Here is a 15,280-nt window from a genome sequence, read left to right as displayed (position 1 = left end):
AATATGTGGGGTTAAAATTTCACCTCACAACATAGCCTATGACGCTCTTGGGGTCCAGATGTGTGACTGTGCAAAATTTTGTGGCTGTAGCTGCGACGGTGCGGATGTCAATCCCGGACATACACACATACATACACACACACATTGAGCTTTATATATTAGATAGATAGATACAGAGAAAAATAAAACAGATAAGATTGAAACAGACAGGCACAGGCACGTATAAAAGTCTCTACAGAATTGAGGTCAATTGCAAAACCTATAGTCTTTGTACTGTAAGCATACATTCACACTTTCGTGGCGTAGATCATATGTTCCGTTAGGTCTCAGAAGGGTTACATTAACCCTTTTCTGACATTGGGCGTAATAGTACTCCCATGCCGCACACCCCCTGTTTGTTGCGGGCTCCGGAGCGGAGCCCACACCTTTCCAGGCACATTACAGTTGATCTATACAGCTGACATGTGCCCACAGCAGCAGCATTTAATTTGCTCTTTGCTCTTTGCGCGTTGTTGATCCTGCCCATCGGTGACCCCGCCACATGATTGCGGGTCACGGACAGGTCGGCATGACAACCATAGGTCTGCAGCAGACCTCTATGGTTGTCGTTGTCAGATTGCTATGAGCGTAACCCTGTGGTCGTTGCTCATAGCAAGTGTGCATTTCTGCTGCACACAGGCGATCTGATCATAACCTGAGTACAGCAGAGACGATCAAAGTATTGCAGCTTCTAGTCTCCCATGGAGACTAATGAAGCATGCAAAAGGTAAAAAAAAAAACTTTTTAAAAAAGATATTAAAAAATATATAAAAGTTCAAATCACCCTCCTTTCGCCCCATTCCAAATAAAACAATACAAAAAAATTCAAATATACACATATTTTGTATCGCCGTGTTCAGAATCGCCCGATCTATCAATAAAAAAAGAATTAACGCGATCGCTAAACAACATAATGAGAAAAAAATTAAAAACGCCAGAATAACGTTTTTTTAGTCACTGCTACATTGCAATAAAATGCAATAACGGGAGACCAAAAGATCGTATCCGCACCAAAGTGTTATCACTAAAAACGTCAGCTCGGCGCGCAAGAAATAAGCCCTCACCCATCCCCAGATCACGAAAAATGGAGACGCTATAGGTCTTGTAAAATGGCACAATTTTTTTTTGCCAAGTTTTGTATTTTTTTTCACCACTTAAAGGGAATCTGTCACCCCTTTTTTGAGATATCATATAATGATATCATTCAATTGTGTGTCACATAAGGATTCTCTTAGTACTTTTGCTTCCCCCAGACCCCGCACCTTTCATGCATAAATACCTTTTTTATATCGGTTCAGATGTATGCAAACTGCCGCTGTCCGGTCTGCTGGGTGGGGCTTATTCACCTGCTCCCCCCTCCCTGTCTTGCTCTATGCATTTCTTCTTGTGTAGAGCAAGACAGGGAGGGGGAGCAGTTGAATAAGCCCCGCCCATCGGACCGGACCGTGGCAGTTTACATACATCTGAACCGATATAAAAAAGGTATTTATGCATGAAAGGTGCGGGGTCAGGGGGAAGCAAAAGTACTAAGAGAATCCTTATGTGACACACAATTGAATGATATCATTATATGATATCTCAAAAAAGGGGTGACAGATTCCCTTTAAATAATAAAAGAACATAGACATGTTTGGTGTCTATGAACTCATAATGACCTGGAGAATCATAATGGCAGGTCTGTTTTAGAATTCAGAGAAAATGGTAAAAAAAAAAAAAAGCAAAAAAAACCCCAACAACTGTGGAATTGCACTTTTTTTTTTGCAATTTCTCCACATTTGGAATCGTTTTCCAATTTTTCCGGTACACGATATGTTAAAACTAATTGTGTTTTTCAAAAGGACTACTTGTCCTGCAAAAAAACAAGCCCTCACATGGCCACAATTTATGTATTAGCTTCACCATGTACATGGTCTTATACCTCTTTTCTTTTGCCCTTCATCAGCCTTTGGACCTGTAGCAGACTGAGACATAGAAAAGACTTTGTTCACTCCCCAGCAATCATATTTCCACACGTCTTAGCCAGCACTGACCGGCCAAGAATTATGGAACAGATTATGTCTACAGTCAAGCATGGCATCCACAGTTTTAGAAATTCAAAACAGCTAAAATATGCAGATTTTCTTTTGATTTATTTCAGTATATAACATATAAAGTGTTTTGCCCAGATTTGAATATTGTGAGTCAATCGTTCTTTTTCACAAGTCGCACAAAAATTTGGAAATACAATTTTAGAAAAATATAATATGTATGATTCAGTGCTAAAGACTGGCCTTCCCGATCGTTTGTCACTAGATCTGTCTCCACGAAACCCAACAATTACAATCCATTAAAGACACTACTTATTTTTTTACAGTCACTTGTTTTCTATAAGTTTGGAGATTCATGCTGAAAGACTAAACGTTCATCATTTGCTAGGAATGTGGTGGTTTTATGAACATATCTACCGAGTGGACAAAATACAGTCAAACATATTTCCCATTATTATAGATTTCTGTACAATTGTGGCTAACAGGATAAAAGAAAATAGGGCTTTGAAGCAAGGCATATGCAGCTATGTGCTTGGGAGACGATTCTGTTCAACTGTCACTAGGGGTCGGTCTTTGAATTGATATTTTAAAAGGGATTCCATTTTTAATAGCAGCTATATGGATCAGTATGCAGTTGCACCCGTCTAGCTCCCTCTAGTGTCTGCTGAAAGACAGAATTTTAATATGTAACTCTACATACAGTATATAGTATTATTATTTATTATTATAGCGCCATTTATTCCATGGCGTTTTACATGTGAGGAGGGATATACATAATAAATGCAAGTACAGTAATCTTAAACAATACAAGTCACGACTGGTGCAGGATGAGAGAGGACCCTGCCCTCGAGGGCTCACAATCTACAAGGGATGGGTGAGGATACAGTAGGCGAGGGTAGAGCTGGTCAAGCAGCGGTTTGGTGGATCGGTGGTTACTGCAGGTTGTAGGCTTGTCGGAAAAGGTTGGTCTTCAGTTTCTTTTTAAAGGTTTCCATGGTAGGTGAGAGTCTGATATGTTGGGTGTAGAGAGTTCAAGAGTGGGGGGATGCGCGGTCGAAATCTTGTATGCAATTGTGGGAAGAGGCGATAATAGGGGAGTAGAGAAGGAGATCTTATGAGGAACAGAGGATGCGTGCAGGTAAGTACCGGGAAACGAGGTCACAGATGTATGGAGGACTCAGGTTGTGAATGGCTTTATATGTCATGGTTAGGGTTTTGAACTGGACTCTTTGGGTAATGGGGAGCCAGTGCAGGGATTGACAGAGGGGTGAGGCCGGGGAATAGCGGGGGGACAGGTGGATTAGTCTGGCAGCAGAGTTTAGAATAGATTGGAGGGGTGCGTGTTATGAATGGGTCACCGAGGAGGAAAACAGGACTGAGCCAAGTCACAGAAAACCAGAGAGATTGGTAACTACGCGGATTGCAGACAACTGATCCTAACCACACAACTAACAGCAGCCATGGAGCGTACCTACGATGATTCTAGATGCCTCGTCACAGCCGGAGGACTAAATAAGCCTAAAGCAAGAAAAAGGGAAATCTAAAACTGCCCCAGAGCAGACCCCAAAGGAATAGACAGCCCCCACACATGTATTGACGGTGAGACAAGATGAAAACATGAACACAGGTAGGAAAATAGGCTGAGCAAACGATGGGGCCCACACTAGCTAGAAAGGACAGGAAAGGAAAGATACTGTCTACAATCACGCCAAAAAAACCCTGCAAAAATGTCCAACACTTCTGATAGCAAAAAATACCCTGAAGTCACTAGACTTCTCCCACTATATCAGCACTCTGGCATATTCTGAGAACAGAGCAAAAAGAGGCCAATCTAATAAGGGACAAAAAGCAAACTGGCACATACAGTGACATAAGAGTGGAAATTCAGCACAGCCCCAGCCGGGGTTGGCTGACCACACAAAAAAACTGAATAGACCAAACCAAATCAAATGTGAACATTACCAAAGACAACTTAGCTTGAGAAGGCAGGAACTGAGCTGGAAACTAAGACCTCAGGAGGCAGGAAAAAATCACCAGCATGGGAATAGGGAGTCGGCAGTCTTAAATCCAGTCTGAGACTCCAGATGTCCAATGCTCTTCCTCATTATCAGGTGGCAGGTCTCTGTTAATTAGATCAGCTTCACTACCTCTGCCACCACCACAGGGAGCCCGGAAAGAGAACTCACAACTCCTCTGTCAGCACAACCAGCTCCCTCACCAAAAACCAGAGGCAGACCAGAAAATGAGTTCACAACAGGTGCGAGAGTGTTAGAGGGGAGGCCACAGAGCAGGAGGTTGCAGTCGTCAAGGCGAGAGATGATGAGGGCATGGACTAGGGTTTTTGCAGATTCTTGGTTGAGGAATGTACGGATCTGTGAAATGTTTTTGAGTTGAAGTCGGCAGGAAGTGGAAAGGGCTTGGATATGTGGTTTGAAAGAGAGATTAGTGTCAAGAATAACCCCGAGGTAGCGAACTTGTGGGACTGGAGAGAGTGGGCAGCCGTTTACTTTAATGGATAGGTCCGTTGGTGGGGTCACGTGAGGTGGGGGAAAGATGATGAACTCTGTTTTGTCCATGTTAGGTTTTAGAAATCTAGCAGAGAAGAAGGATGAAATAGCAGACAGACATTGAGGGATTCTGTTTAGTAGGGAGGTGATATCTGGTCCAGAGATGTAGATCTGTGTGTCATCAGCATAGAGGTGATACTGAAAGCCGTGAGATTCAGTGAGCTGTCCGAGGCCGAAGGTGTAAATGGAGAAGAGCAGGGGCCCTAGGACTAAACCTTGTGGGACTCCGTCGGATAGGGGGTGCGGTGAGGAGGTGGTGTGCGAGTGGGAGATGCTGAAGGTCCGGTCTGTTAGGTATGATGTGATCCAAAATAGGGCCTAGTCTGTGATACCAAGAGTTGAGAGGGTCTGTAGTAATAGGGAATGGTCCACTGTTTCAAAGGCAGAGGACAGGTCCAGGAGGAGGAGGACAGAGTAGTGTCGCTTGGCCTTGGCGTTTAATAGGTCATTGGTGACCTTAGTTAGGGCAGTAGAATGGCTATTATGAAATTATGGTGGAGGAAAGTAGTATATTTATCAGAGGTCTAAGTGAGTGGTCGGGCACAAAGTTTTCTGTGATTCTCTACAATTTCTGTGTACTCCCATAGGCAAAAAATTCTTAGGTTTGAGACAAGACCTGTAATACAGCTGGCAACTGCCGGGTATGGTGCGGGCTCAGCTGCTAAGCCTGTTCCATACTCCCACACTCCACAGGGCTGCTGGAAGCAGCAGCTGATACACATTGGCGAACTGGGGGTGAAGGATGGTTTGTTTGTTTTATGCCAAATTGCACCTGGGGAAGAGAATTTCCTGACACGGGATAACCCCTTTAAGGTCTGATCACATTTTATTTTTTGAAACCTCTGTTATATCATAGTAATTAGAATGATAAATTTACATACATTGGAAGTTGTTAATGAGAAACTATGGAATTATAATAATATTAGTTATAAAATAACAGTTGTTCTCCAGCCAAAATTAATTAAAAAAAATATTCTGAAACTTATTTTCTAACTAGATTTGGATCGGATAGATATACGAAGAAAAGGCATTATGCGTCTATTTTGTGTTAATAAAAACCATGTGTTATTCTGTCAGCTACAAACACTCAAAAAGTGAACGCATAAATTTAAACATTTGTTTTTTTGACATAATCCGTCTAAAGCCAAATCCTCAAATTCTGAAAGTTATTAACACGCAGGAATATCTAACCGTGGAAACAATGGAAAACACAAAAATATACACTGAGAAAAATATGATTCCAATAAACACCATGAAGGGGCGCCATCAAGCATCTGGTGTGGTTGCCATAGTCGTCCCCTATCGGTTCCATCTAGTTAGTGGATAGTCCAGTAAAGGCAACAGCTTAGAAGTGGCAATTGATTTTGGAGTCTATACTTTACATTCAGGAGATTGACTGACTCCATTGCAGTGACATAGAGAGTGCGGTGACTGTGAAGTAGACCTTTACTCTAATATGTACTGCATAGTAATCACCTTTAAAGGGAATTTGTAACCAGGTTTTTGCTACCCCATCAGAGAGCCATGCGATGTAGGGATAGAGACCCTGATTACAGTGATGTATCATTTACTGGGCTGCTAGCTGCAGTTTTGATAAATTTATGATTTACTTTGCTGCAGTTCTTTGAATGCTCAGCTCAGTGTCACCCCACCCACACCATTGCTACTGTGTACACTGTGCATAGACAGAAAGAAGCCAATCAGTGGTGGTGGCTGGTTTATATAGAGGTCATGAATATGGAGGACTTTGTGGCAGCAGATTTACTAGTCTTCTAGTGATAATCTCCTGCTGATAAAACATTGAATTTATCAAAACTGCAGCAAGCATCCCAGTAAGTGACACATTGCTGGAATCAGGATCCCTATCTCTATATTATACTGTTTTCAGATTTGGTGGGAAAAACTTTGTGACAGATTCCTTTTACAATTTATGGTTCTGTAACACTTGTAATTTTGAGAATATTCTTCACTGCAGGTCTAACATGCCTCAACTTGTGTAGTTAGCAGAAAATGAAAGCTAATAACGCACATTTTTCTACTTTGTGGTATATTATTGCAGTTTACATCATCTGTATGGTCAGATACATTTAGATACTTCCTGTACTGGGTAACCAAGTGAAATATCCATTATATTTACAGGTCTCCTTTCAAAGGTTTTGTCATCTTAATATTGTATATAGCAGTCATCATATTATATAGCACTGTGTGCTTACAATTGCTCATTTTGCCTTTCTACCCAACTAATTGTTCTCTTTGCTCTATGTAGAAACAGGAGCAGGCGCAAGACTTCAAGCATTGTGGGTATCATGTAGAGATGTCATCCACTTCCATAGCAGAGGCAATGTTTGTAGGGACTGGGCCGGCGCTGAGCGCAATCTGGATTCATCTGTCGGACAGGACCATATAATTTGCATGCAGCGCTGGACATGAATAAAGCACTCTTTAGGAGGTATTCAGGGGCACCTCTAAGGGTATAAAAGGGTTGAAGGAACTCCATTTATATGCTTTTAAAGGTGATGTTCAGGGTGTAAAAGGCACAAAACAGTTGCCAAGCTTCCTCTAAAAGCAATCTGTCAGCAAATTTTTTCTATGGAATCTGAGAGCAGCATAATATAGAGCAAGAGAGCCTGATTACAGGGATGTATAACTTACTGGACTGCTTGGTGCAGTTTTGATAGAATCCCTTTTTTCTCTGGTGCAGAGCAGTGCTCAAGAATGCTGAGCTGTGTATAACTCCGCCCACACCCCTGATTCGCAGCTTTCAGTTTACACTCTAGATTGTCAGCAAGCTGCCAATCAGTGGTTGGGGAGAGGTTACACAGATGAGCTGGAATGCCTGGTAAGACTCCTAGTGCTGCAGTGATAATGTCCTGCTGATACAACACTGATTGTATTAAAACTACAACACATAGTCTAATAAGTGACACGTCCCTTGAATCAGTGTCTCAGCCCCTACACAATGCATCTCTCAGAATAAATGGCAAAAACCTGCAGAAAGATTCCCTTTAATTTCATTGTATTGACAATTTTTTTTGCCATTCCCGTGCTTCATATCGCTCAGGCTACTTTCACACATCAGTTTTTTGCCGTCAGGCAGGATCCGGCTATTTTTAGAAAAAACGGATCCGGCATAAATTTTGGAGAACTGTAGAAACGGATCCGTTTTTTTGCTGGATCCGTCTAGCAGGTTATATCTGTTCCTGGGGGCTGGCCAATTGGATCTGAGCATGCGCAGACTTAAAAAAACCGGATCCGGTGGCTGGATCCGTCTTTTTCTGGATCCGGCGCATTCCGGCGCCCATAGACTTTCATTGTAGCAAAAAGCTGGAAGCGCCGGATCCGGCGCTTCCGGCTTTTTCGCCGGAGACAAAAAACGTTACAGTAGCCGTTTTTTCCAGATGCCGGAATGAGACGGATGAAACGCAATGCCATCCGGCATGATCCGGCGCTAATGCAAGTCAATGGGGAAAAACTGGATCCGGCATTGCATTTTGCCGGATCCGGTTTTACAAAAAAAAGCCGGATCGCGCCTGAAGGCAAAAAACTGATGTGTGAAAGAGGCCTCATCTGCAAGTAGCTAGATCTTACAGGTCAGGCTCATACAAACACTCTGCTCAGTCATACAAATCATCTTGCTCAAGAACTTCACCTGTCAGGGACAGAATTCTAGAGGCCCGTTTAAACGCAGAGCGATCCAAACTGAGACCATTCCTTCACAGGAAAGAAGCAGAAGCAGAGGCAGAACTCAAGAGAGCAGAGGCAGAATCAGAACCCAGGAAAGCAGAGGCAGAAGCCAAGAAAGCAAAAGCAGAACCCAGGAAAGCAGAAGCAGAGGCTCGAACAAAGATTCTTCAAACTGAAATGGAGGAAGAAATTGCATTAGCTGAAGTAAAAATACTCGAGCAAGCATTGAAGCAAAACCTCTAACCAATTTGCCTACCACCACAGGAAGAAGACAACCAAGCTGTTTGTACCATCGACTACGGGCAGAAACAGATATCTGCAGCGAACAACTTCTCCAGCGACGTTCAACCCAACATTGCGGAAACGTCCAAGTCAGCCCAACTTATGGTGCCAGTGTTACCCACAGCCTCCACAGAGACCCAAGACCAATGCCATGATGTGTCCCCTCAGGAGCAGCAATAATCAAAAGAGGACCACAAGGTGCACTCCAGTCCATCTCCACAGTTCAAGCAGCAGTCATCAGAATTTCCCTGAGATTAGACCACAGCTCATCCCTGCAGCAACATCATTCTACCTGGGAACAATTCACCCCTCCAAGCCAAACAGCTTATACGCCCTAGGGGCACCACAAGCTAACAGAGTAACATGGAGTGAAGGATCAGACATGTCGGAGTTTGCCAGGTTAATAGTGAGCAGAGAGCTAATCAACACCAGTCTCTCAAAATTCGACGACGATGCAGAGAACTACAAAGCCTGGAAAGCAACCTTCAAGGCTGCCATTGCTGACCTCAACCTATCCGTGGAGCAGGAGCTCGACCTCATGGTAAAATGTTTGGGTCCTGAATCCACAAACCGTATCAAGATTGTTACGACCGTCTATGTGGGGCAAGCCGAAGCAGGTCACGCTGCTGCCTGGCTGAGACTCGAAAGAAACTATGGCAGCGCTGAAGTCATGAAGTCATAGAAAATTCCCTATTCAAGAGACTGCAGAATGTTTCAAGGAACAACCTTAAGGATGCCCACAAGCTTCTGGACTTAAGTGATCTGCTTATGGAACTGGAACTCGCAAAAGGAGACCCTTGTCTGTCTGGACTGTGCTACTTGGACAATGCCCATGGGGTGAACCCAATCGTCTCAAAGCTACCATATAGCCTGCAAGAGAAATGGGCAGTGTGCGTCTCCAGGTACAAAAGGTCACACGATGTCACTTTTCCTCCGTTCATTCAGTTCTGCAAGTTCAACAACGAACAGGCCCAAATGAGGAACGACCGTAGCCTAGACTTCCTAGAGTCTAACACTGCAGCTCCAGCAACACCATCATTAAGGTATGAAAGTGTCACACATAGACGCAAGGACTTGAGGAACAGTGTAGGTATCAGAAAGACTAACCTGCCACCACCTGCGGTAAAAACAACAAAAAGCAAATGTGGACATTCCAATCAAAATGAATGTGTCTGTTTTCTGTATGAGAAAAGCTCACGTGTGAATGGGTCCTATCGCTATGAAAAAGCATTACAATATACACTGTTATACGGATATTTTCCAATGCCTACACAAAAAAAATGTAGAACCCACAATGTTTTGGCGTGTTTTTCAGATGTAGTAACAGTACAGTTCTGATGGTATCGCTACTTATCCTTGTAAACATAACCTTCTAGAAAAGAACATAGATACAATGCGGTGTGAGTGGCAGGTGTACAGAAATGGGTTTTCTCCAATCTAAGAGGACACAGCACCGTATTTAGCCTCTCTGATTATGATACAAAAATCAAATATATATACAGTAGCTACAAGAGAAAAGTTTCAGTTTTTCCAGAACATACATCATGTAATTGTGTCACAGCCCATAATTTAAAATGTATCCATATGCGATCACTATATGCGATCTGCATCCAGTATACACGTAGACAAGTTAGCAGCGGAAAATTTCAGAAAATTCCTAGTAATTATTTAGAATATCTTTACTTTCTCCCAGTGGTGCAGTTCCCTCGGTCCCAGGGGCTGGGAGCTCCTCAAGACAGCAAAGTTTGGCTACAAGGTGCTCCAGGGAGAGTCAGTACAGTAACTCACCATTTTGTAGAGCTTCATGGACAAGAATCAGAGTAAAAATGACCCAGAACTTCATTTTCTGAAGGAGCTTGGGGTCCCCCTAAGGAGTCTTACCCCCAAGACGGAACGTATAAGAGCAAAGTCCCAGCTTGCTGTCAGTAAAATGATGATGTAAAAAAAGCTGCTAGGAATGTGACTGCTGATTTGTATTTTCCAAAGCATGAAGAGAACCTTCTGAAGGATCAAGTTTCAAGAAATACTGGAAAAGAAAAAAAATCTAAACTTTGTGAAACTTGCCTGCTCTCTGCTGGTTACCGGACAGAATGTAAGTAAATGTGCAGAGCATCCCCCAGTCAAGGAATCTATGACCTGCACATTGTAACTAGGGGGTTTCAAGACAAGTGGATTTCATTAAATGAATCTCATGAAACTACAACCTTTCAGACAGACCCATCAAAAGTCCAAAGGAGTCTATGGTGGGCCAAGTTTTGATGTGTCATATTAACCAGGAGCAGACATACCATTATTAGTACAACCTGTGCAGCTGCACAGGGGCCCAAGAGGTAAGATCAGGGTCGGCTCCAGGTTTTCGTGGGCCCCAGGCTGTAGAGTCTCAGTGGGCCCCTTTAACACATACCACTGTTCATGATGCACAGATATGGCAGAGAAATATTGGTATAGTACAATGCCAAATATTTCACTTACTTCTTATTCACAGTATTATGGGCACCACATAGTGCTCCATACAGAATAATGTGCCCCATATATTGCTCCATACAGAATGATGGAAGCCATATAATGCTCCACACAGTATAATGAGCCTCATATATTGCTCCATATAGTATTATGTGCACCACATAATGCTAAATACAGAATAATGAACCCCATATATTGCTTCATACAGAATTATGGACCCCATATAATGCTCCATACAGAATAATGAGCCCCATATAATGCTCCATACAGAATAAAGGACCCCATATAATGCTCCTTACAGTATAATGAGTCCCATATAATGCTCCATACAGTATAATGAGCTCCATATAATGCTCCACACAATATAATGAACCCGATATATTAATAATAATAATAATAATAATAATAATAATAATAATAATCTTTATTTATGTAGCACCAACATATTCCGCAGCGCTTTACAGTTTAACAGTTTCAAAACACAAGTCATAAGTAACAACATTAACAATACAATAATTAAAGCAAGATAAGACGACCTTGCTTGTGAGAGCTTACAATCTACACTGAGGTGGGGGAGATACAAAGTACAGGTGTGTATTTACAATGGTGTATTTACAATGATGGTTCATATATTGCTCCATAACGAGCCCCATATAAGGCTCCATTCATAATGGGTCCATATAATATTCCATACAGAATATGATGGGCTCCACATATTGCTCCATACATAATGAGCCCCATATATTGCTCCATACATAATGAACCTCATATAATGCTCCATACAGTATATGATGGCTCCATATAATGCTCCAGTATATGCTGGTCCCCATATACTGCTTCAAAGATTAAAAAAAATGAAATACCTCTCCTGCTGGCTGCTGCTCTGCTCTAGACTCCTCAGGTTCACCATCTTCTGGCTTCCTGCACTGACTGTTCAAGCAGAGAGCACACAGACATGATGTCATCGTGCCCTCTGACCTGAAACATCAGAGTCAGGAATCACGGAAGATGTCGCACTGCAGAAATGGCTGGAGCTAAGTATTGCAAGTACCGGGGCCCTGACCAAGCGGCAGTGGGTCCACTTGAGGACACTGGTGTCCCTGACTGCGAGTGAACAACCCACCTGCTTAGGGCTCCGGCACTTGTCCAGGTGTTGACACCAGCCCTGCATAAGATGGACAATTTCCATCTCCAAAGGAGGTGAGATTGTGGATTATGACTGGAAAGGGCCCATAAACTGTCTTGCACAAGGGCACTACTCTGCCCCTGATTGGAACCTAATATTAAAAAGAGAAAACAGGGCCTTGCTCTTTTGACGTGATGATATGAATATATGTTGTCTCCAGGGTTGCCTCTAGGAATTTCAGGGCAAAATTTTCAGGGCCCCCTTGATACTCCTCCCAAGCTCCACCCCAGCCCTGCCTCCACCCCTCGAACTGTCCACAGTCCCACCGCTCTCTCTTGGAAAAACTCCACTTCTCACCAATCACACATTAACAGTTCCCATGACCAGATCACACATACAGTATAGCCAGCAGCTTTTGTATTGGCCAAAAGATTTTTTAAGCCGCCATCATGACAATGTAGACTCTTTTGGCCGGGCCCTACTCTACACTAACCTATTAAACATTTGTTAAAATATCCAATACAGTTTAGGTATATTTTTATCTATTTTTCAAGTTTTAAAATGACCAATAATATCACATACTGTACAAGGGACATATACCACCGCACCATGACCAGACACCATATTACCACCACATAGTGACCTTTAATACCACATATAAGGAACAAAAACCGCCACACCATGTCCAGACCACATATTACCACCACAGGTACTGAATAATATCACATGCAAGGGACAAATCCACCGCACCATGTCCAGATCACATATTACCACCACATAGTGACCAAATAATAGCACATACAAGGAACAAATACCGCTACACCATGGCCGGACAACATTTAACCACCACATAGTGCCTGAATGCTACAATACTGATCATTAATAAAAAACACAATACTAATATCATAATAAGTGCCATTATACACAGGAGATCTGTACTTAGTATGCAGTGTCTGTGTACAGGTAATACTGTGATTACCGGTGACATTATACACAGGAGCTCTGTATACAGTATCAGTGTAAGGGTAATACAGTGATCAACAGTGACATTATACACACGAGCGCTGTACACATTGTACAAGTTATACAGTGATCAATAGTAAAATAAATCTTTGGCACTCAACTTGAAAAATAGATGACTTTTATTAGCACGGGTAAACGTTTTGGTCAATACATCTGACCTTCCTGAATACACCAACTGCTCCTGAGGTGTCTGTGTAAACAACACATGGGTGATACTCATAGAAATTTGGACTCCCGAAGTATAATCATGTAAGGTCCTAATGAGATCCTGTAGTCAAATGTAGATCTGTAAAGGGCTCAATATGCGTGTCCTATATTGAATATAGTACAGGTGTCCGTCTCTGGAATCATTAATGCATCATATAAACCACTAGTTACATCCGTAAGCTATTGGATTTGCGGCTGCTGCAACCGTGTAACACTGTTTATGATAAGGACCTGGACCATGGACCTGGGCCCAGCATCTACAGTTGTGGCCAAAAGTATTGACATCCCTGCAATTCTGTCAGATAATACTCAGTTTCTTCCTGAAAATGATTGCAAACACAAATTCTTTGGTATTATTATCTTCATTTAATTTGTGTTAAATGAAAAAACACAAAAGAGAATGAAGCAAAAAGCAAAACATTGATCATTTCACACAAAACTCCAAAAATGGGCCAGACAAAAGTATTGGCACCCTCAGCCTAATACTTGGCTGCACAACCTTTAGCCCAAATAACTGCGACCAACCGCTTTCGGTAACCATCAATGAGTTTCTTACAATGCTCTGCTGGAATTTTAGACCATTCTTCTTTGGCAAACTGCTCCAGGTCCCTGATATTTGAAGGGTGCCTTCTCCAAACTGCCATTTTTAGATCTCTCCACAGGTGTTCTATGGGATTCAGGTCTGGACTCATTGCTGGCCACCTTAGAAGTCTCCAGTGCTTTCTCTCAAACCATTTTCTAGTGCTTTTTGAAGTGTGTTTTGGGTCATTGTCCTGCTGGAAGACCCATGACCTCTGAGGGAGACCCAGCTTTCTCACATTGGGCCCTACATTATGCTGCAAAATTTGTTGGTAGTCTTCAGACTTCATAATGCCATGCCCATGGTCAAGCAGTCCAGTGCCAGAGGCAGCAAAGCAACCCCAAAACATCAAGGAACCTCCGCCATGTTTGACTGTAGGGACCGTGTTCTTTTCTTTGAATGCCTCTTTTCTTCTCCTGTAAACTCTATGTTGATGCCTTTGCCCAAAAAGCTCTACTTTTGTCTCATCTGACCAGAGAACATTCTTCCAAAACGTTTTAGGCTTTTTCAGGTAAGTTTTGGCGAACTCCAGCCTGGCTTTTTTATGTCTCGGGGTAAGAAGTGGGGTCTTCCTGGGTCTCCTACCATACAGTCCCTTTTCATTCAGACGCCAACGGATAGTACGGATTGACACTGTTGTACCCTCGGACTGCAGGGCAGCTTGAACTTGTTTGGATGTTAGTTGAGGTTCTTTATCCAACATCCGCACAATCTTGCGTTTAAATCTCTTGTCAATTTTTCTTTTCCGTCCACATCTAGGGAGGTTAGCCACAGTGCCATGGGCTTTAAACTTCTTGATGACACTGTGCACGGTAGACACAGGAGCATTCAGGTCTTTGGAGATGGACTTGTAGCCTTGAGATTGCTCTTGCTTCCTCACTATTTGGTTTCTCAAGTCCTCTCTTTGGTCTTCTTTCTTTTCTCCATGCTCAATGTGGTACACACAAGGACACAGGACAGAGGTTGAGTCAACTTTAATCCATGTCAACTGGCTGCAAGTGTGATTTACTTATTGCCAACACCTGTTAGGTGCCACAGGTAAGTTACAGGTGCTGTTAATTACACAACTTAGAGAAGCATCACATGATTTTTCGAACAGTGCCAACACTTTTGTCCACCCTCTTTTTTTATGTTTGGTGTGGAATTATATCCAATTTGGCTTTAGGACAATTCTTTTTGTGTTTTTTCTTTTAAGACAAATTAAATGAAGATAATACCAAAGAATTAGTGATTGCAATAATTTTCAGGAAGAAACTGAGTATTATCTGACAGAATTGCAGGG

General features: G+C 42.5%; 1 protein-coding gene across 1 annotated transcript in view; it reads right to left on the bottom strand.

The window, feature by feature from the left end:
- Positions 1-10,599, bottom strand: part of PDGFRL (platelet derived growth factor receptor like) — a 234,982-nt gene extending 224,383 nt beyond the window's left edge. The window contains exon 1 of the mRNA XM_073583621.1: positions 10,388-10,599. Within this exon, the coding sequence (XP_073439722.1) occupies positions 10,388-10,442 (55 nt within the window). The 5' untranslated portion in view covers positions 10,443-10,599. The remainder of the gene's footprint in view (positions 1-10,387) is intronic.
- Between the last annotated feature and the right edge of the window lie 4,681 nt (positions 10,600-15,280).

The sequence above is a fragment of the Dendrobates tinctorius genome, unplaced genomic scaffold (assembly GCF_039654945.1).
Source record: "Dendrobates tinctorius isolate UK_male_01 unplaced genomic scaffold, ASM3965494v1 ptg000079l, whole genome shotgun sequence".
NCBI lineage: Eukaryota > Metazoa > Chordata > Amphibia > Anura > Dendrobatidae > Dendrobates > Dendrobates tinctorius.
The sequence above is the reverse complement of the archived record's forward strand: the minus strand, read 5'-3'. Positions and strand labels throughout refer to the sequence as shown.